The 23,518-nt window shown below is 51.1% G+C and overlaps 1 protein-coding gene across 10 annotated transcripts in view; it reads right to left on the reverse strand.

Moving 5' to 3' along the window:
- Positions 1-362: 362 nt before the first annotated feature.
- Positions 363-23,518, reverse strand: part of LOC148672617 (disks large homolog 4-like) — a 123,761-nt gene continuing 100,605 nt past the window's right edge. For all 10 annotated transcript variants that reach the window (XM_088628409.1, XM_088628411.1, XM_088628408.1 and 7 more), the window contains 12 exons: positions 22,339-22,495; positions 22,083-22,185; positions 20,664-20,778; positions 14,680-14,856; positions 14,091-14,133; positions 12,607-12,637; positions 11,863-11,910; positions 11,576-11,677; positions 10,448-10,620; positions 9,610-9,722; positions 8,976-9,067; positions 363-7,990 (listed from right to left, as the gene is read on the reverse strand). In XM_088628409.1, the coding sequence (XP_088484535.1) occupies positions 7,884-7,990; positions 8,976-9,067; positions 9,610-9,722; positions 10,448-10,620; positions 11,576-11,677; positions 11,863-11,910; positions 12,607-12,637; positions 14,091-14,133; positions 14,680-14,856; positions 20,664-20,778; positions 22,083-22,185; positions 22,339-22,495 (1,261 nt within the window). In that variant the 3' untranslated portion in view covers positions 363-7,883. The remainder of the gene's footprint in view (positions 7,991-8,975; positions 9,068-9,609; positions 9,723-10,447; positions 10,621-11,575; positions 11,678-11,862; positions 11,911-12,606; positions 12,638-14,090; positions 14,134-14,679; positions 14,857-20,663; positions 20,779-22,082; positions 22,186-22,338; positions 22,496-23,518) is intronic.

Raw genomic sequence — 23,518 nt, forward strand, 5'->3', positions numbered from 1 at the left:
AGCTCTCACACTGGGTGGGAGGCCTGTCAATCACAGGGTTGTAAAGCTTGTGACAATTTAGAGCAGCCAATCAGATGCAACCGGTATGTCTTAGGGAGGCGGGGGCTGTGGGAGGAAACCAGAGATCGGTCATGATAAACGGAGAACATGCTAACTCCACACAGACTGACCTCAGAGGCTGGAGCTGTGAGACAGAAGAGCTAACCATCATGCAACCTTGTTGGCCTCCTTAGGGGAATTTTAATAAAATCTGGAAAGAGGTATCCCATTTAATTACGCGCCCCACACCGAACTCATGGTCATAAACTCACCAGCACCAGAAAATCAGTAAAACAAAAGTAAACATTTCCTTCGGAAGGACATTTCCTTTTTTTAAAATTTTCATTTATTTCATTTTTTCAGCTATTTTACAACAAGCGACTGAAATAGAACATCTCTTTTTTCTTGTTAAATCTCTCCCTGTCACCTCGCGGGATAAACATTGTTGAAATCAATAAATACATTTTCATACTTTTCTGCATTGGTTTTAGGGTTTTTATATACGAAAAAAGAAACGGTACAGGTGGTGGGTGATGTCCTGGTGGTGACACTCCAACAGAAAATGCAAGAACAGACATCAATACTCCATTGATTATGAATATCATTGATATTATTACTGTGTTCATGACCCTTGGAATAAAACAGAAGAAACAGATAAACCAGCCAAGTCCTTGAGTGGGAGCAGGAGCTGAGAGCTGGCCTCGGCAGACTCGTATAACCTTGTACTGTATACCTATGTCCTGGTCTTACATGTCTATATCATTGTGCAAATGTTTGGGGTTCTTTGAATTTAATTAAATGTAATTTGAGGCCTGCTCCTTCTCAACAATGATATTTCTGCTGTGCACAATATGCAGGCATGACCAACCAGCCTTCTTTCAATCTGAAGAGTTGTGCTAATTTCTTTATTTGAACCTGTGTAATGAAGCAGAACACGCCAGCGCTTAGCGATCTGGAACTGCAGGTCTGGATCCACGGTCTCTACCTTCTCGAACTTCGAAAAGTGCGAGTTAAAGAGCTTCCCACGAGCAGCGCGTTCGACCGGCACGCCCCCCACACAGGCTGGGGGAGACTGCTAATTAACAGGCCGTTACTGCCTGTGGCGGGGCTCAGGAAGCCCTCAGAGGTGTGGAAGGTTGTATGAACTGATTGAGAGCTGGTTTTAATGAATCAGGAGAGTCCTGGAAACTGTAATGCAGAAACGACAGGTCAGTTCAGCAAACAACCGATTCAATTCAAGGTACCGAGAGTCCAGGGTGGAATGAAAACGAGGGGACGCGGCGCCCCCTTCAGGACCAGGCGCTCTAGTGAAACTCACTTCCAAACTTGCCAAGCCCTCTCTCTCATCCTCCGAGGGAGTGTGGAACTGTGCAAGGCTGGGTTCTAACTGCGGGATTGTGGACGGAGCTAAACACCTGCAGGTGGACAACGAGCCGGCCGGCCTGTCGGCGCAGGACACGGCCAGACGCCGCGGGGCCATACTCCCGCAAGGAAAAGGCCAGGATGGCCGGCGCTAATCCCCAGGTGCGAATCCGACTGAGGAAGTTCCGTGGGAGCGCCTGGAAGCAGAGCTCACGAGAGGAAACCGGACAAACAAACGGCCAAGCGGAAGAGTCTCTGGGACAGGCCTCCCGTGCCCAGACTCCGGGGAAGACCGACAGTGGACACGCTGAAAGACACGAGGGCTCACTGCGATTCCAGAGCTGCAACACGACCCTTCCCGCTGACCAGCCCACCCTAGCAGTCTGCTGGACGCAGACGTGTTTCTAATGTGCTTTGGGATTGTTTTTCCTCGGTCGATTTTGTGCGCAGGAGAAGGAACACTAAATCTCTGTCCTGTCAGCAGGAGGAGAGCCGTCGGTCACTGCTGACACTATTTCTTTAGGCCAACTTGAGTCTCGTGTCGCCCGACAGTCTGAAATATCGCGATATGTTCTGATACTGCCCTATGCAGCATCACGATATGTGCTGATGATATCTGACATGACAGTCTGACATGGTGATATGTTGCCGTACTGCTCGACATTGTTGAGACATATCCTAAAACACACTGGACTTGCAATCGCAGTAGGCCTGACGCTGCCCGACATGATATCACAACGCATCCTGATCGGTGTGTGCAACAGTCTAGTGACAGAATACGGTCTGACAGCCTCATGATGTTACTGTGTGACATAGCGTTGCGATGTGTTCTGATACTGAACACAGTTTTGTGATATTCCATAGTGTAGACAGTCACAGTGTCGCGATATGTCCTGATATTGCAGGATGTAAAATGCCACTGCAAGAAGCCCAGTATACTTGTTCCTGTTCTCTTTCCCAGGGAGAGGTCTTCCGGGTAAATTCTAAATGTGAAGTTACTCTTAGAAACGGGGATGCATTTCTATTTGAATTGTACAAATTGGAACACCTGCAAGAACAGTTTTACTCAAGTCATTTGTTCATTAACCCGGCAGAAGGTAGTTTCGATGGAGTGTGATGTCTTTCAGAGGCATAAACCCCGATATGTGATGACGTGACCCGCCACAGAGTTCAGCTGCCTGAAATACTGTGATAGGGTGTTTCGGTGACCTGTAATGCACGAGCTGGTTTGTCTCACAGTGCCCTGCGCCATGCCCTCTGCTGGACAGGAGGCGCACCGCTGGGGCCTCATCGATTCCTCGCCCTGACACCCTGACACCTCAGCACACGAGGGAGCCCAGCAGCACAGGCCTCCTTTCTGCATGTCGCCAGGCCGGCAGACCGCACTGCAGGGGTCGAGCCGCGTGGGCGGGTCAAGGCAGGATACAGACGCCGCCACACCGCCTACCTAACAGCCCGGACGACACAGGAGGGAGCGAGCACATCAGACATGAATGAAGAAATAAATTAAATAAATAAAACTCCAGAACCAAAACACGTAGGATATTTACTCTGGAGAGCCTCGATCGATAATACTGAAAGAAATTCACATCTGTCCCCTTGTATTGCACCAGCCGGATCGTACCTTGTTGAACGCTAAATAAACTAAAACAAAATATACAAATTAATGAGAATTAGTGTCACCGACTGTGTTCACAGCCTCTAACGCCCTGATCTCTTCGAGTGTCTGTGGTGGACAAAGTGTAAAAAGAACTCTCTCTCTCTCACACACACACACCCTCCCTCTCCTGCTCACACTCTCTCACTCTGTGCACTCTGGGTAAGAAATTCTATTGATTCGCTGGCATGCAGTCTGGGGGCGGGCGCTGGGCCAGGCCTGTCACTCACGCCCCTCATCTGAAGAAACACTGCCATCACCGGCCCTCCAGGGGGCGCTCTTCACTTCAACGGGCTGTCCGGCTCTCCCTAACCCTTGAGGTTCGAGCGGGGAGCAGCATCAGTGCGCACTGGCCACCAAGGAACAAGCTGAGGTCAAAGGTCAATTCCACCCAGGACAGCACGGATGAGCCGTGGAGCTGCTCCTGGTGTGAAATTGACCTTTGACCCCCACATGCTGCCCCCCTAGTCCTAGTCCTGCAGAGCCTCAGGCCTTCAGGTCTGGCCTGTGCCTCCTGTCCGCGCATGCAACTTTAAACCAGTTGGCATTGATGCATTAAAACGATAATCGCTTCTCAACTGCCTGCACTGCACGAGCTGTCACACTGATTGAACACGGCACGCGCAGCTGGCACGCGCCATCACTCTGAGGCTCTCTCTAGCACCGCACACCGATGTGCTTTCAATGTCAGCTGCTGACTTCCCCAGCACTGCTCTGTGAGCAATGACGCCGCCCAGGCCTGATCACTCCACTGAGCCACTAATCGTCAGGTCCCAGAAGCTCAGCCAGGCTGGGGAGACCTGCCCGCTGGACCTGTAGGTGGCGCAATTCCCTCTGGAAACGGGCTGTAAACCTCGGTGTCCTGGCTCCGTTCCCCTTGGGGCTGTACAATCCGGGCTTTCTCCCTCCGTCCCTGATCTGTGTGCTGTGGGGCGGCTCTGTGTCTCCCAGGTGAGGGCAGCACTGCAGGGGGGATGGAAGTGGCCCCCCTTCTGTGTATGGAAAGCATTCTTCAGGATGATAAGAGTTACATAGATGCACTAAATTATTATGAATGAATCGTTGTGCAATACCTTTTAAACTAGGCTGCACCACACCTCAACAAGCAACTGCTTCTAACACACAGGGATAACGGGCACTGTGCTGGGGGACAGCCAGAAAAGTTACTGAGCTTAACAGGACCCTACTCCGCGGGTCAGGGTTCGAGAGCTCCAGGTCTCCAGAGGCTGGTGATGGAGGGGTGGCCATGAGTCCTGCAGCACTGTTTCAGCCTGATGCCTGTGAGGAGACTGCAGTGCTGTACAGCATGAGAGGCTGTGATCTGATTACAATGCACTAATGTGGCAGCTCTGGAGTTTCCCTCTCAACCCCTCTACTGTGAACTGTCCTGACAACAAAGCCTGACAGGACCTGCTTCCTTACATACTACAGTTCTGATGGGCTGGGAAACTCTCTCATGTCAGTTCAGTGTGCAGATCTCTGGTATGATGCCCCCTGCAGGATCCCAGCCCCATCTACAACCTTGGGGTCTGCTGCACGTCCCACAGGAGTGACTGCAGACACCCAAACACAGCAGAGAGGAATGTCATTATTCATCAGTGTAACAGCTTGTGGATATGGGGAAATATGGCCCTCAAGGTACGTAGATCTTTTTAAGCCAGTGGTTTCCACTCCTGGTACTGGAGGAATGCTGGTTAAGGTCTTCATCACAGTCTGATTGATTTCCCTTTACAGGCATGTCTGATACAGAGGCATCTCCTTTACAGGTGTGTCCAATACACACTCACTCCCTTTATAGGTGTGTCCAATACACAGTCTCTCCCTTTATAGGTGTGTCCAATACACAGTCTCTCCCTTTATAGGTGTGTCCAATACACAGTCTCTCCCTTTATAGGTGTGTCCAATACACAGTCACTCCCTTTATAGACTTGTCCAATACACAGTCTCTCCCTTTATAGTTGTGTCCAATACACAGTCTCTCCCTTTACAGGTGTGTCCAATACACACTCACTCCCTTTATAGGTGTGTCCAATACACAGTCTCTCCCTTTATAGGTGTGTCCAATACACAGTCACTCCCTTTATAGACTTGTCCAATACACAGTCTCTCCCTTTATAGGTGTGTCCAATACACAGTCACTCCCTTTATATGTGTGTCCAATACACAGTCACTCCCTTTATAGGTGTGTCCAATACACAGTCTCTCCCTTTATAGGTGTGTCCAATACACACTCACTCCCTTTATAGGTGTGTCCAATACACAGTCTCTCCCTTTATAGGTGTGTCCAATACACAGTCACTCCCTTTATAGACTTGTCCAATACACAGTCACTCCCTTTATAGGTGTGTCCAATACACAGTCTCTCCCTTTATAGGTGTGTCCAATACAGTCACTCCCTTTATATGTGTGTCCAATACACAGTCTCTCCCTTTATAGGTGTGTCCAATACACAGTCACTCCCTTTATAGGTGTGTCCAATACACAGTCTCTCCCTTTATAGGTGTGTCTGACACAGTCTCTCCCTTTATAGGTGTGTCCAATACACAGTCACTCCCTTTATAGGTGTGTCAAATACAGAGTCACCCATGTCTGTTCATTATAAACTGATTAACAAGTTGGAGCTGTTCAGTCAGAAATAAATGAAGACCAGCAGGCTGTGTTCCACCAGGACCAGGGCTGGAAACCACTGCTGTACTCTAGGTCACCAACACCTCAGCACTCTGGGAGCAGCAGCTTAGAACGGACTGATTCAGCCCCAGCAGGCTGTTAAAAGGCAGAATAAAAACCGGGAGACACCGAACTCCTTATTCACTGATCAGGACAATTATCTAGAACACTCCTATAGCGCAGCTCTGCAGGACCCAGACTGTGCTACTAATCTCAACCTGTCCAGAAGGGCCCACTGGATCAAATTAAGACAGCGATTATCTCAGTGAACTAATCAAGAGATCCTTCGGCGTGGGATCTGGAACAGCCCGTTGAAAAGCGAACACCTGGCTCTTCACCAGCTCCCAGTGCAGAGGAGCTGGAACTGGGGGCGACAGCATCCCTGCCTCCGCAGCTTTCCCACGGAGCTCACCCATCCCTAGAGGTCCGGCTGTGGGAATCCTGGGCTTCGGCGAGAGGCCGATCAGCTACAACAACGCTGGCGTTTTGTCCCTTCAGGCGTCCCGACAGCAGCGCCAGGGACAGCCCATGGACACGGGGGGCGGACTGTTGCTCAGAGGGGCTGCGGCTTCCGAAACGGTGGGTCCAAAGCATTCCGGCCCCGGCGTGGGACGTCCCGGAGCGTCCCGCCGGCTCGGTCCCGGGTTCGGGGAGAGGGAGAGGGAGAGGGTGGGCGTGAGGGACAGAAAGAACAGTAACTCCAGCGCTGGCGCACTGAGAGAGCGTCCGATGACCCTGCGGTCACTTGTTAAAAATATAGAATTTCCTCTTCTTTTTTAATATTATTAGAATTTGTATAATTTGTTATTATTATTCAATCTCTGTTGTTCTTTAGGAGCGACACACAGCGTGTCAGACCTGGAAGGGAGAGCTCTGTGGGCATCCGGCTCTCCCTGCGGCGTTGGAGAGAGAGAGAGGGAGAGGGAGGAGGCTGAAGGACGAAGACCGTCTGTCCCGAACCAGAGCGCTTGTTTCTGTCTCTCTCGTGCAGCTTCAAACCTGCAGGTACTGTATATAATACACACACTGCCCAAGACAACCCCAATACAATATTCCAGAAATACAGGGAAATCGCTCCCCCACCCAAAACAAGTCCAGCCAAGCGTCTGTCTCAGGCCCTGCTAGGCGCACACACACAGTCTCGAGCTGCACCAGACTACAGAGCTGCTGCTGGAGTCTGCTCCCTTTTGTGCTTGGCGTTGTGTGACAGTCTTGTTTCCTCTGTGTCAACAGGGGTCCGTGTATACATACCGATATATATATATACACATGGGACGTATTCGTGCAGATGCATAAATATATATGCTGGTAATTCATCTTCCCGTGTTGCCCTGTGATCTCTCTCTCTCTCCCTCCTTTCACCTCCTCCTCTCAGTCTGTGGTTCTCGTCTTCCGCGTCGAGATCCGCTCTTCTTCCTCTCTGGATCGGCGGCTCTGGGGGTGTTTTGGCGATTAGTTCTGTCTGGTCGGAAAGCATGCAGAAGCGGAGGCAGGAGCTGAGGGCGGGGCAGGCCGAGAGGAAGAGGAGTCTGTCTGCACGTGGGGCGCGGGAGTGAGGCCGCTCTTCTTCACCGCCTGGTGTGGCGTCCTGCACAGCCTGCCTCCTGCGCCGAGCGGGGGAGAGGGGGAGGGAGAGAGGAGGAGAGGGAGGATGGAGCGATGGAGGAGAGAGAAGAGGAGGGAGAGATAGAGGGGAGGAGGAGAGAGATGGGGGAGAGAAGAGAGAGAGATTGAGGGGAAGAGGGAGAGGAGGAGGAAGAGATAGAGGGGAGGAAGGAGAGATGGAGGAGACGAGCAGAGAGATGGAAGAGAGGAGGAGAGAGATGGAGAGCGGAAGAGATGGAGAGAAGGAGGAGAAGAGATGAGGGGGAAGAGAGAAGGAGAGGAAGAGGAAGAGGAAGAGGAATGGGCAGGGCCGTTTGTTTGACAGCTCTCTCCTCCGGTTGGCAGCTTCTGCTGCTCCTCGCTCCCGAGCGCCAAGCGTGATGAGGAGGGCAGCCTGCGGCCAGGCGGCGGGGAGGGGTGGAGAGGAGGGGAGAGGAAGGAGGCCGTGGAGGAGGGGACGTTCCTCCTCTCCCCAGGGGCTCACTCGCGCTCTCTCTGCAGCTCCCTCCTCCTCCCTCTCTTGCAGCAGCGCAGGCCTGGCGGCAGGGCGGCCTCACAGTCTCTCCCGGACCGGGACCCAGATGACCGGACCCGACTGCTCCTCGATCACAGTCTTCACCTTGTGGTAGATCTCCTCGAAGCTGTCACCCTCCACGATGGCTGGAGACAGAGAGAGAGACGGAGACGTCAGACAGGCTACAGCCTCCAGCTCTGGGGTGCAGTGTGTGCCCAGGCACCCCAATATCTTCGATCATAGTACTGCCAGGCAGGGCTGAATGTGTGCCTGAGGGATTACCGGGGGGCTGTGCTTACACAACGCTGTGCAGAGCGGCAGGAATCACAGCGCAGGGGTGCAATGAGTTTCGAGTTGTTTCGAAAGAAGGCCATTTCCAGAGAACAAACGGGAGCGCACAACAGTGCTTTTTCCCATAGTGCTCCACACCCACATGTTTTCAAGCAGCTTTCACACTGGAGAGCATCTCTCTCAGTGACTATCTCTAAACCATGGCAGTTAAGAGAGGCCTTTCGCACGAGACCACAGTTCTCAGCGCCTTCCTGCTGCTCAGAAATGTCACACACTCCACAGAATGAGATCTATGGTTATCCCCCAAACACGCAGAAAGCAAGAATGTTAAACAATAACATGATTCAAAACTGAGCACCTGGCTATATAAAATAAAGAATCTTCTTATCACTTCCTCCCTGGGTTTAAACATCCTCTCTCTGTACTCTGTATCCCAGCACTACGAGTCCAAGATCATCACCAGTGCTTTAGTGCTGAGTGCAGTGAACGAGGCCCACTGATCACCGTTCCGCCCCTGATCAATACCAGTCGCATGGTTTGATCATTGACCTAACCTGCCATGAGGTTTTTGCACACAGTTCATTATAAGTGAAAGCTAACCAGCCACTGTCTCATTGGCAAACAGAACCATTTGCAATATCAATAGGCATGAGTGCTTTTTAAGGCAATTAACGGCATTGGATGTAGCAAGGGCGTAAGGTTAGGCCATTGTTATTCTGCTTAAGGGCAATTTTAAAGTGAGCTCCTGTCTCAAAGTGACCCAGTGAATAACCGTGAGATCGGCCTTCAGAGGAACATGAGGCACTCTGTCCTCCAGCGCAGCAGGGGGCGCTGTGGTACCTGAGAAGCACTCGATGAAGTCCTGCTCCAGCTTGATGGCTCTGTCCAATGCTTTCCGGGCCTGTTCCTCCGTCAGTCGCTTGTTGATCTCCCTGAAAGCAGGAGAGCGACACTGTCACACACCTGGAGGATTTAGAGTGCACAGGGCACTGAAAAGAGTGAGCCGGCCCTTTCACACTGCTGCACAGTGAAGCAGTGTGACTGGACCCACACACAGATGGGACTGTGGGAGACACACTCCCGTGGAGACTGAGGGTGAACACCAGAGGGCGCTACATTGGTTAGCAGTTTTATATCCTCTGGCAAGAGTCTCCCACTGTGGTCCTGGGGGTTTATACCCCACCATCAAATCACCACTTTCCAAAAACTGTAGTCAAGTAAATAGGTCATTTGTTAAATTCAGAAATTAAGACATTATTTTAAGACCAATCTAAATATCTAAAAATATTTTGGTCTCTTTAATTGGACTTGATTGTGTGACGTGTGCAGGTCCTGCGTTTGTGACGTGTGCAGGGCCGTGAGTGTGACGTGTGCAGGTCCTGCGTGTGTGATGTGTGCAGGACCGTTTGTGTGACGTGTGCAGGGCCTGTGGCGTGTGCAGGATGCGAGGTGTGTTCAGAGTGCATGTACGTACAGGATGTTTTCCAGCGATCGGGGCCTGATGAAGATTGCGATGGGGTGGAGCTGAGCTGCCTGTAGCCTGCGCACCGCGTTCGCCGAGACATCCAGGATACAGTGTTTACCCTGCTGCACATGGGCAGGACACAGGAGAGAGGGAGAGGACAGTGAATATACCACTATACGGATCACTGTCTACTGTCTCTTACATAACCAGTCACTCAGATCACCACACAGTCTCTCACACTCTCTCACTATCTCGTTCCACCAGTCACTGAGATCACTGCCTACTCTCTCACACCACCAGTCACTGAGATCACTGCCTGCTCTCTCACACTGTCTCACTCTCACACCACCAGTCACTGAGATCACTGCCTGCTCTCTCACACTGTCTCACTCTCTTTCACCACCAGTCACTGAGATCACTGCCTGCTCTCTCACACTGTCTCACTCTCTCACACCACCAGTCACTGAGATCACTGCCTGCTCGCTCACACTGTCTCACTCTCTTTCACTACCAGTCACTGAGATCACTGCCTGCCCTCTCACACTGTCTCACTCTCTTTCACCACCAGTCACTGAGATCACTGCCTGCTCTCTCACACTGTCTCACTCTCTCACACCACCAGTCACTGAGATCACTGCCTGCTCTCTCACACTGTCTCACTCTCTCACACCACCAGTCACTGAGATCACTGCCTGCTCTCTCACACTGTCTCACTCTCTCACACCACCAGTCACTGAGATCACTGCCTGCTCGCTTACACTGTCTCACTCTCTCACACCACCCGTCACTCAGACCTCCTTACACTCCCACCCTCGGCACCACTCAGATACTCTGCCCCTCTCGGTACCTGCTCTGCCACCTCTCTGACGGACTGGACGCTGGTGCCGTACAGGTGGCTGTTGTACTGCCCTGCCTCGATGAACCGGTGACTCTGGATGTCCTTCTCCATCTGTTCCCGCGACGACACAAAGTGATAGTCCCTCCCATCCACCTCGTAATCCCTCTTCGGCCGCGTCGTGTCTGGGGTGGGGCGCAGGCAGCAGAGGTGTCAGTGTGTCAGTCACACAGCGCGAGTGTCAGTATATCAGTGTGTCAGTCAATATATCAGTGTGTCAGTCAATATATCAGTGTGTCAGTCACACAGCACGAGTGTCAGTATATCAGTGTGTCAGTCAATATATCAGTGTGTCAGTCACACAGCGCGAGTGTCAGTATATCAGTGTGTCAGTCAATATATCAGTGTGTCAGTCAATATATCAGTGTGTCAGTCAATATATCAATGTGTCAGTCACACAGCGCGAGTGTCAGTATATCAGTGTGTCAGTCAATATATCAGTGTGTCAGTCACACAGCGCGAGTGTCAGTATATCAGTGTGTCAGTCACACAGCGCGAGTGTCAGTATATCAGTGTGTCAGTCAATATATCAGTGTGTCAGTCAATATATCAGTGTGTCAGTCACACGGCGCGAGTGTCAGTATATCAGTGTGTCAGTCAATATATCAGTGTGTCAGTCACACAGCGCGAGTGTCAGTCAATATATCAGTGTGTCAGTCAATATATCAGTGTGTCAGTCACACAGCGCGAGTGTCACTCAATATATCAGTGTGTCAGTCAATATATCAGTGTGTCAGTCACACAGCGCGAGTGTCAGTATATCAGTGTGTCAGTCAATATATCAGTGTGTCAGTCAATATATCAGTGTGTCAGTCACACAGCGCGAGTGTTAGTATATCAGTGTGTCAGTCAGTATATCAGTGTGTCGGTCACACAGCACGAGTGTCAGTATATCACTGTGTTAGTCATACAGAGTGTCAGTCGGTATATCAGTGTGTCAGTCAGTATATCAGTGTGCCAGTATACAGTGTGTCAGTCAGTATATCAGTGTGTCAGTCACACAAGGTGTCAGATACACAGCACATGTCAGTCAGTGTGTCAGTCACACAGTGAATGTGTCAATATGTGTGGGGTACCTACGTGGGACGCAAGAGCCAAACTTGTCAGGGAACTCGGAGAGCAGGTCATCGTTCACTCTGTCCTTCGTCGGACCGAGGATGATGATGGGCCTGGCATAGTGCACTGGAGAGAGAGTGTCGGTTGAGAGGAGGGAGTAAGAGGGGGGAAGGGAAGTCAGAGACAGAGGGGAGGGGAAAGAGCGGACAGAGGAGGGAATCAGGAATTGTTTTAAGTGTCAGGCAGACTGCTAGTAAGTTCATGACCTGTATTTTTAAAACAAAGCAAAAAGAGCCAAAAACCTCCAATACCTTCAACATGCGTGACAGTCTCGTAACTCTGGACGAAATCATCCCTGCCTGCAGAGAGAGAGAGGGTGAGAGATGCAGGGAGACAGACCCTGTCTGTACAAAAGCCTGTCAGTACAAAAGCCTGTCCCGACTGAGTGCAGACTCAGTGGCCACAGCACCAGCCTTGTACACACTACAGTACCTCTGGCATTCACAGGTCTTCACTCTCCTGTTGGGCTCTGTGCAGAGGCCCAGGGTGAGTGATCTGACAGGGGGTGTCAGAGGAGGGTGTGCACAGTCCTCACTCTCCTGTCAGGCTCTGTGCAGAGGCCCAGGGTGAGTGATCTGACAGGGGGTGTCAGAGGAGGGTGTGCACAGTTCTCACTCTCCTGTCAGGCTCTGTGCAGAGGCCCAGGGTGAGTGATCTGACAGGGGGTGTCAGAGGAGGGTGTGCACAGTCCTCACTCTGCTGTCAGGCTCTGTGCAGAGGCCCAGGGTGAGTGATCTGACAGGGGGTGTCAGAGGAGGGTGTGCACAGTCCTCACTCTGCTGTCAGGCTCTGTGCAGAGGCCCAGGGTGAGTGATCTGACAGGGGGTGTCAGAGGAGCACCTCCCTATGTCAGTACAGGTGCTGCTGACGAAGAGTTGCATCCCAAACACCTGGCCTATCCAGGCTGGGTGATAAAGGCAATTTCTAACTAAACATGAAGAGTAGCTGCAGCAGGGCGCTGGCAAGGGGGCATTGCTGGCAGTGGAGACGCTCACCTTGCGATCCGATGCTGTCTCGGCTGCGGTCCTGCAGAGAGAAAATAGTTTCACCCAGTGCCCCGCACCAGCGCTCATCATCATCATCTTCTACAGCATTGGCAGTGTATCAGCCTGTCTGATTCAGCTTGATTCTGATTCACAGAGTGTCTGTCAGTCAGCGTATCAATCTGTCAGAGCGTCTGTCAGTCAGTGTATCAGCTGTCAGAGTGTCTCTCAGTCAGCTTATCGATCTGTCAGAGTGTCTGTCAGTCAGTGTATCAATCTGTCAGACTGTCTGTCAGTCAGTGTATCAACCTGTCAGTGTGTCTGTCAGTCAGCGTATCGATCTGTCAGAGCGTCTGTCAGTCAGTGTATCAGCCTGTCAGTGTGTCTGTCAGTCAGTGTGTCTGTCAGTCAGTGTATCCATCTGTCAGAGTGTCTGTCAGTCAGTGTATCGATCTGTCAGAGTGTCTGTCAGTCAGTGTATCAACCTGTCAGTGTGTCTGTCAGTCAGTGTGTCTGTCAGTCAGTGTATCAACCTGTCAGTGTGTCTGTCAGTCAGTGTGTCTGTCAGTCAGTGTATCCATCTGTCAGAGTGTCTGTCAGTCAGTGTATCGATCTGTCAGAGTGTCTGTCAGTCAGTGTATCAATCTGTCAGACTGTCTGTCAGTCAGTGTATCAACCTGTCAGTGTGTCTGTCAGTCAGCGTATCGATCTGTCAGAGCGTCTGTCAGTCAGTGTATCAGCCTGTCAGTGTGTCTGTCAGTCAGTGTGTCTGTCAGTCAGTGTATCGATCTGTCAGAGTGTCTGTCAGTCAGTGTATCGATCTGTCAGAGTGTCTGTCAGTCAGTGTATCAACCTGTCAGTGTGTCTGTCAGTCAGTGTATCAGCCTGTCAGAGTGTCTCTCAGTCAGTGTATCGATCTGTTAGAGTGTCTGTCAGTCAGCTTATCGATCTGTCAGAGTGTCTGTCAGTCAGTGTATCAGCTGTCAGAGTGTCTCTCAGTCAGCTTATCGATCTGTCAGAGTGTCTCTCAGTCAGCTTATCGATCTGTCAGAGTGTCTGTCAGTCAGTGTATCAATCTGTCAGAGTGTCTGTCAGTCAGTGTATCAATCTGTCAGAGTGTCTGTCAGTCAGTGTATCGATCTGTCAGTGTCTGTTAGTCAGTGTGATAATAGTGTAATTCAGCCAGAGTTTCTGTCAATTACAGTGTCTGTCAACCAGTCAGCATGTCTGTCAGTAAGAGTGTCTGTCAATCAGTCAGCATATCTGTCAGTCAGGTTATTTGTCAGTCACAGTGTCTTTTATTCAGAGTTCTTGTCAATGGGTCAGAATGTCTGCCAGTCAGTTTTTCAGTCAGTGTATCAGAGTCATCAGTGTGTCTGTCAGAGTGTCAGTGTGTCAGTCAGTGCCAGAGTGCCAGTTGGGTTGTCACTGTGTCCGAGTGTCTGAGTGCCAATGTGTCAATCAGAGTGCCAGACTATAAGTTTGTCACTCCTTACCCTCTCCTTCATCTTCAGCCGAGGCCACTCTTTCCTCTCGACCCTGGAGAGAGAAGAGGGAGCAGAGAGAGGAAGGCTGTGAGTATCCAGGAGACTGGAGGATGATGGAGGAGGAGAGGTGTGTGAGATGGTGGAGGATAGGAGTGTGTGATGATGGAGGATAGGAGTGTGTGATGATGGAGAAGAGAAGTGTATGATGGAGGAGGAGAGTGTGTGATGATGGAGGAGGAGAGTGTGTGATGATGGAGGAGAGACGTGTGTGTGATGATGGAGGAGAGAAGTGTATGATGGAGGAGGAGAGTGTGTGATGGAGGAGGAGAGGAGTGTGTGATGATGGAGGAGAGGAGTGTGTGATGATGGAGGAGAGACGTGTGTGTGATGATGGAGGAGAGACGTGTATGATGGAGGAGGAGAGTGTGTGATGATGGAGGAGGAGAGGAGTGTGTGATGATGGAGGAGAGAAGTGTTTAATGATGGATGAGGAGAGGAGTGTGTGGTGATGGAGGAGAGGAGTGTGTGATGGAGGAGGACAGTGGATAAAGAGTGTGATGGAGAGAGAGTGATGGAGGGATGAGGCTATGCTCCTGACCTCCTCTTGCTGGGGATGAAGCCGATTTCGTCCCCCTCTCCATCAGGGGTGATCCGCCTCGCCTGCCACCACTCCTCGTCGCTGGCGTCCAGGACCTGCAGCACCTCTCCGAACCGGAAACCCAGGGCCTGGCTCAGGAAGCCACAGTCCTTCGTCTTGTCATAGTCGAACAGCGCCCTGAGACAGAGAGACAGTCACACTGCGCCCTGAGACAGAGAGACAGTCACACTGCGCCCTGAGACAGAGAGACAGTCACACTGCGCCCTGAGACAGAGAGACAGTCACACTGTGCCCTGAGACAGAGAGACAGTCACACTGTGCCCTGAGACAGAGAGACAGTCACACTGCACACTGAGACAGAGAGACAGTCACACTGTGCCCTGAGACGAGAGACAGTCACACTGCGCCCTGAGACAGAGAGACAGTCACACTGTGCCCTGAGACAGAGAGACAGTCACACTGCGCCCTGAGACAGAGAGACAGTCACACTGCGCCCTGAGACAGAGAGACAGTCACACTGTGCCCTGAGACAGAGAGACAGTCACACTGCGCCCTGAGACAGAGAGACAGTCACACTGCGCCCTGAGACAGATAGACAGTCACACTGCGCCCTGAGACAGAGACAGTCACACTGCACCCTGAGACAGATAGACAGTCACACTGCGCCCTGAGACAGAGACAGTCACACTGCACCCTGAGAGAGAGACAGACACACTGCGCCCTGAGACAGAGAGACAGTCACACTGCGCCCTGAGACAGACAGACAGTCACACTGCACCCTGAGAGAGAGACAGTCACACTGCGCCTTGAGACAGAGAGACAGTCACACTGCGCCCTGAGAGAGTGAGACAGTCACACTGCGCACTGAGACAGAGAGACAGTCACTGCGCCCTGAGAGAGTGAGACAGTCACACTGCGCCCTGAGTGAGACAGTCACACTGCGCCCTAAAACAGAGAGACAACCACACTGCGCCCTGAGAGAGAGACAGTCACACTGCACACTGAGACAGAGAGACAGTCACACTGTGCCCTGAGAGAGAGAGACAGTCACACTGCATGCTGAGAGACAGTCACACTGCGCCCTGAGAGAGAGACAGTCACACTGCGCCCTGAGACAGAGAGATAGTCACACTGCACCCTGAGACAGAGAGACAGTCACACTGCGCCCTGAGAGAGTGAGACAGTCACACTGCGCCCTGACACAGAGAGACAGTCACACTGCACACTGAGACAGAGAGACAGTCACACTGTGCCCTGAGACGAGAGACAGTCACACTGCGCCCTGAGACAGAGACAGTCACACTGCACCCTGAGAGAGAGACAGTCACACTGCGCCCTGAGACAGAGACAGTCACACTGCACCCTGAGAGAGAGACAGACACACTGCGCCCTGAGAGAGAGAGACAGTCACACTGCGCCCTGAGACAGAGAGACAGTCACACTGCACCCTGAGAGAGAGACAGTCACACTGCGCCTTGAGACAGAGAGACAGTCACACTGCACCCTGAGAGAGAGACAGTCACACTGCGCCCTGAGACAGAGACAGTCACACTGCACCCTGAGAGAGAGACAGACACACTGCGCCCTGAGAGAGAGAGACAGTCACACTGCGCCCTGAGACAGAGAGACAGTCACACTGCACCCTGAGAGAGAGACAGTCACACTGCGCCTTGAGACAGAGAGACAGTCACACTGCACCCTGAGAGAGAGACAGTCACACTGCGCCCTGAGAGAGTGAGACAGTCACACTGCGCCCTGAGACAGAGAGACAGTCACTGCGCCCTGAGAGAGTGAGACAGTCACACTGCGCCCTGAGTGAGACAGTCACACTGCGCCCTAAAACAGAGAGACAACCACACTGCGCCCTGAGAGAGAGACAGTCACACTGCACACTGAGACAGAGAGACAGTCACACTGTGCCCTGAGAGAGAGAGATAGTCACACTGCATGCTGAGAGACAGTCACACTGCGCCCTGAGAGAGAGACAGTCACACTGCGCCCTGAGACAGAGAGATAGTCACACTGCACCCTGAGACAGAGAGACAGTCACACTGCGCCCTGAGAGAGTGAGACAGTCACACTGCGCCCTGACACAGAGAGACAGTCACACTGCACACTGAGAGAGACAGTCACACAGCGCCCTGAGAGAGACAGTCACACTGCGCCCTGAGACAGAGAGACAGTCACACTGCGCACTGAGACAGAGAGGCAGTCACATTGCGCCCTGAGAGAGTGAGACAGTCACACTGCGCCCTGACACAGAGAGACAGTCACACTGCACACTGAGAGAGACAGTCACACAGCGCCCTGAGAGAGACAGTCACACTGCGCCCTGAGACAGAGAGACAGTCACACTGCGCACTGAGACAGAGAGGCAGTCACATTGCGCCCTGAGAGAGAGTCAATATTATATAATATAATATGTCTTTGTTGTAAATGTCTGTAACATGTCTGTAGATTTTATTTTACTTCTATTTTTTGTTTTGTTCTATGTTAATTTTATTATTTTTATTTGCTTTGGCAACACTGATTGTACCTATCGGTCATGCTAATAAAGCACCTTGAATTGAATTGAATTGAATTGAGAGAGTCACACTGCACACTGAGAGAGACAGTCACACTGCGCCCTGAGACAGAGACAGTCACACTGCGCCCTGAGACAGAGAGACAGTCACTGCGCCCTGAGAGAGAGAGATAGTCACACTGCGCACTGAGAGAGACAGTCACACTGCACCCTGAGACAGAGAGACAGTCACACTGCGCCCTGAGAGAGAGACAGTCACACTGCACACTGAGACAGAGAGACAGTCACACTGTGCCCTGAGAGAGAGAGATAGTCACACTGCATGCTGAGAGACAGTCACACTGCGCCCTGAGAGAGAGACAGTCACACTGCGCCCTGAGACAGAGAGATAGTCACACTGCACCCTGAGACAGAGAGACAGTCACACTGCGCCCTGAGAGAGTGAGACAGTCACACTGCGCCCTGACACAGAGAGACAGTCACACTGCACACTGAGAGAGACAGTCACACAGCGCCCTGAGAGAGACAGTCACACTGCGCCCTGAGACAGAGAGACAGTCACACTGCGCACTGAGACAGAGAGGCAGTCACATTGCGCCCTGAGAGAGAGAGACAGTCACACTGCATGCTGAGAGACAGTCACACTGCGCCCTGAGAGAGAGACAGTCACACTGCGCCCTGAGACAGAGAGATAGTCACACTGCACCCTGAGACAGAGAGACAGTCACACTGCGCCCTGAGAGAGTGAGACAGTCACACTGCGCCCTGACACAGAGAGACAGTCACACTGCACACTGAGACAGAGAGACAGTCACACTGCGCCTTGAGACAGAGAGACAGTCACACTGCACCCTGAGAGAGAGACAGTCACACTGCGCCCTGAGACAGAGACAGTCACACTGCACCCTGAGAGAGAGACAGACACACTGCGCCCTGAGAGAGAGAGACAGTCACACTGCGCCCTGAGACAGAGAGACAGTCACACTGCACCCTGAGAGAGAGACAGTCACACTGCGCCTTGAGACAGAGAGACAGTCACACTGCACCCTGAGAGAGAGACAGTCACACTGCGCCCTGAGAGAGTGAGACAGTCACACTGCGCCCTGAGACAGAGAGACAGTCACTGCGCCCTGAGAGAGTGAGACAGTCACACTGCGCCCTGAGTGAGACAGTCACACTGCGCCCTAAAACAGAGAGACAACCACACTGCGCCCTGAGAGAGAGACAGTCACACTGCACACTGAGACAGAGAGACAGTCACACTGTGCCCTGAGAGAGAGAGATAGTCACACTGCATGCTGAGAGACAGTCACACTGCGCCCTGAGAGAGAGACAGTCACACTGCGCCCTGAGACAGAGAGATAGTCACACTGCACCCTGAGACAGAGAGACAGTCACACTGCGCCCTGAGAGAGTGAGACAGTCACACTGCGCCCTGAGAGAGACAGTCACACTGCGCCCTGAGACAGAGAGACAGTCACATTGCGCCCTGAGAGAGTGAGACAGTCACACTGCGCCCTGACACAGAGAGACAGTCACACTGCACACTGAGAGAGACAGTCACACAGCGCCCTGAGAGAGACAGTCACACTGCGCCCTGAGACAGAGAGACAGTCACACTGCGCACTGAGACAGAGAGGCAGTCACATTGCACACTGAGAGAGACAGTCACACTGCACACTGAGAGAGACAGTCACACAGCGCCCTGAGAGAGACAGTCACACTGCGCCCTGAGACAGAGAGACAGTCACACTGCGCACTGAGACAGAGAGGCAGTCACATTGCGCCCTGAGAGAGTGAGACAGTCACACTGCGCCCTGACACAGAGAGACAGTCACACTGCACACTGAGAGAGACAGTCACACAGCGCCCTGAGAGAGACAGTCACACTGCGCCCTGAGACAGAGAGACAGTCACACTGCGCACTGAGACAGAGAGGCAGTCACATTGCGCCCTGAGAGAGAGTCAATATTATATAATATAATATGTCTTTGTTGTAAATGTCTGTAACATGTCTGTAGATTTTATTTTACTTCTATTTTTTGTTTTGTTCTATGTTAATTTTATTATTTTTATTTGCTTTGGCAACACTGATTGTACCTATCGGTCATGCTAATAAAGCACCTTGAATTGAATTGAATTGAATTGAGAGAGTCACACTGCACACTGAGAGAGACAGTCACACTGCGCCCTGATACAGAGACAGTCACACTGCGCCCTGAGACAGAGAGACAGTCACTGCGCCCTGAGAGAGAGAGATAGTCACACTGCGCACTGAGAGAGACAGTCACACTGCACCCTGAGACAGAGAGACAGTCACACTGCGCCCTGAGAGAGAGACAGTCACACTGCACACTGAGACAGAGAGACAGTCACACTGTGCCCTGAGAGAGAGAGATAGTCACACTGCATGCTGAGAGACAGTCACACTGCGCCCTGAGAGAGAGACAGTCACACTGCGCCCTGAGACAGAGAGATAGTCACACTGCACCCTGAGACAGAGAGACAGTCACACTGCGCCCTGAGAGAGTGAGACAGTCACACTGCGCCCTGACACAGAGAGACAGTCACACTGCACACTGAGAGAGACAGTCACACAGCGCCCTGAGAGAGACAGTCACACTGCGCCCTGAGACAGAGAGACAGTCACACTGCGCACTGAGACAGAGAGGCAGTCACATTGCGCCCTGAGAGAGAGTCAATATTATATAATATAATATGTCTTTGTTGTAAATGTCTGTAACATGTCTGTAGATTTTATTTTACTTCTATTTTTTGTTTTGTTCTATGTTAATTTTATTATTTTTATTTGCTTTGGCAACACTGATTGTACCTATCGGTCATGCTAATAAAGCACCTTGAATTGAATTGAATTGAATTGAGAGAGTCACACTGCACACTGAGAGAGACAGTCACACTGCGCCCTGAGACAGAGACAGTCACACTGCGCCCTGAGACAGAGAGACAGTCACACTGCGCCCTGAGAGAGAGAGATAGTCACACTGCGCACTGAGAGAGACAGTCACACTGCGCCCTGAGACAGAGAGACAGTCACACTGCGCCCTGAGAGAGAGACAGTCACACTGCACACTGAGACAGAGACAGTCACACTGTGCCCTGAGAGAGAGCCAGTCACACAGCACACTGAGACAGAGAGACAGTAACTGCACCCTGAGAGAGAGAGACAGTCACACTGCACGCTGAGAGAGAGACAGTCACACTATTGTGTAGTGTTGTGTACCTGATGAAAAAGCCTCTCTTGATGTTGCAGCTCAGGGAAGTGGTATTGTGTAGTGTTGTGTAGCTGATGTAAAAGTCTGTCTTGGGGTTGTAGTGCAGAGAGGTGGTGTTGTGCAATGTTGCTTATTATTGTGTACCTGATGTAAAAGCCTCTCCTGGTGTTGCTGCACAGGGATGTGGTGTTGTATAGAGTTGTGTAATGTTGTGTAGTGTTGTGTACCTGATGTAAAAGCCTCTCTTGGTGTTGCTGCGCAGGGAGGTGGTGCCAGAGCCCATACTGCTGTTCATCAGCTGCTCCCGGAGGTCGTGAATCTTCGCCTCAAACCGGCTGTACTCTGCAACGCGAGAGAAATCTGACTGGAGCCCTTTTAAGATGACATCACCTCTGATCATGACATCAGCCAAGGGTGGACTGGCTGGGAAACTAAAAGCTTTGATCAGGGTCTCAGTTCCAAGCGTCAGCTTGTGTGCATTCATTCTAATGGTTATTGCTTGAAATCACTGTATTTCATTGGTCATGACAATAAAGCTCTTTAATTTCAATCTGCCTGAGACTGTAGCATACTGTATTGGTCTGGACTATGGAGTACAATATTAGACTGGACTGTAGTGTACAGTATTGGTCTGGACTATGGAGTACAATGTTAGACTGGACTGTAGGGTACAGTATTAGACTGGACTGTAGAGTATTGTATTGGTCTGGACTATGGAGTACAATATTAGACTGGACTGCAGCGTACAGTATTAGACTGGACTGCAGCGTATAGTATTAGACTGGACTGTAGCGTACAGTATTAGACTGGACTGTAGAGTACGGTATTAGATTGGACTGCAGTTTACAGTATTAGACTGGACTGTAGAGTACTGTATTAGACTGGATTCAGCATACAGTATTAGACTGGACTGATAACGTACTGTATTAGACTGGACTTCAATGTACAGTATTAGACTGGACTGTAGCATACAGTATTAGACTGGACGGCAGCGTATAGTATTAGACTGGACTGTAGGGTACAGTATTAGACTGGACTGTAGCGTACTGTATTAGACTGGACTGCAGTGTATAGTATTAGACTGGACTGTAGGGTACAGTATTAGACTGGACTGTAGTGTACAGTATTGGTCTGGATTATGGAGTACAATATTAGACTGGACTGTAGTGTACAGTATTAGACTGGACTGTAGAGTACTGTATTAGACTGGACTGCAGCGTATAGTATTAGACTGGACTGTAGCGTACTGTATTAGACTGGACTGCAGCGTATAGTATTAGACTGGATTGTAGCATACAGTATTAGACTGGACTGTAGCGTACTGTATTAGACTGGACTGTAGTGTACAGTATTAGACTGGATTGTAACTTACAGTATTAGACTGGACTGTAGCGTACTGTATTAGACTGGATTGTAGCGTATAGTATTAGACTGGACTGTAGTGTACAGTATTAGACTGGACTGTAACTTACAGTATTAGACTGGACTGCAGCGTACTGTATTAGACTGGATTGTAGTGTATAGTATTAAACTGGATTGTAGCGTATAGTATTAGACTGGACTGTAGCGTACAGTGCTGCATTGGACTGTTCTACCTTGGGCTGTACGGGACTGATCTGCATTAGGCTGTGCTGGGCAGCACCTACCCTCCGGTCTGTATTGTGCGATGATAGTGACAGTCTGACCCGCATTCTTCAGCGCAGTGGCTGCCTGCTCATGGGTGGCGCTCCGGAGATCCACGCCATTCACCTGACAGAGTAGACAGAGAGCATGACAGAGCGTCCGAAGTGCTGGAGCGATACAGAGCTGGAGAGATGGAGAGGCAGGGAGAGAGGGGAAGAGCAGAACGAGAGAAGTACAGAGAGAGAGAGGTGGCCGAGACAGTGATGGAGGGTCACTCACAGACAGAATCTGATCCCCTTTCCTCAGCTCCCCGCTCAGGTCAGCCGGCCCCCCTGCCAGGATGAAGGAGATGAAGATGCCTTCACCATCCTCACCCCCCACAATGTTGAAGCCCAGCCCTGTGGAGCCCCTGTGGATCAGAACTCTCCTGGGCTCCCTGAGAGACAGAGGGATTAATCACTACAGTACATTAACACTGCACAGAGAGGGGTTAATACAGACACACTGGACACTACAGTCCATTAACACTGCACTGAGATAGAGGGGTTAATACAGACACACTGGACACTACAGTCCATTAACACTGCACTGAGAGAGAGGGGTTAATACAGACACACTGGACACTACAGCACATTAACACTGCACTGAGAGAGAGAGGGGTTAATACAGACACACTGGGCACTACAGTACATTAACACTGCACTGAGAGAGAGAGGGGTTAATACAGACACACTGGACACTACAGTCCATTAACACTGCACTGAGAGAGAGGGGTTAATACAGACACACTGGACACTACAGTGCATTAACACTGCACTGAGAGAGAGAGGGGTTAATACAGACACACTGGACACTACAGTCCATTAACACTGCACTGAGAGAGAGGGGTTAATACAGACACACTGGACACTACAGTCCATTAACACTGCACTGAGAGAGAGGGGTTAATACAGGCGCACTGGACACTACAGTACATTAACACTGCACTGAGAGAGAGAGGGGTTAATACAGACACACTGGACACCACAGTCCATTAACACTGCACTGAGAGAGAGGGGTTAATACAGACACATTGGACACTACAGTACATTAACACTGCACTGAGAGAGAGAGAGGTGTTAATACAGACACACTGGACACTACAGTACATTAACACTGCACTGAGAGAGAGGGGTTAATACAGACACACTGGACACTACAGTCCATTAACACTGCACTGAGAGAGAGAGAGGGGGGTTAATACAGACACACTGGACACTACAGTCCATTAAGACTGCACTGAGAGAGAGAGGGGTTAATACAGACACACTGGACACTACAGTCCATTAACACTGCACTGAGAGAGAGGGGTTAATACAGACACACTGGACACTACAGTGCATTAACACTGCACTGAGAGAGAGGGGGGTTAATACAGACACACTGGACACTACAGTCCATTAACACTGCACTGAGAGAG

Source organism: Lepisosteus platostomus, chromosome 4, assembly GCF_059453375.1.
Source record: "Lepisosteus platostomus isolate fLepPlt1 chromosome 4, fLepPlt1.hap1, whole genome shotgun sequence".
NCBI lineage: Eukaryota > Metazoa > Chordata > Actinopteri > Semionotiformes > Lepisosteidae > Lepisosteus > Lepisosteus platostomus.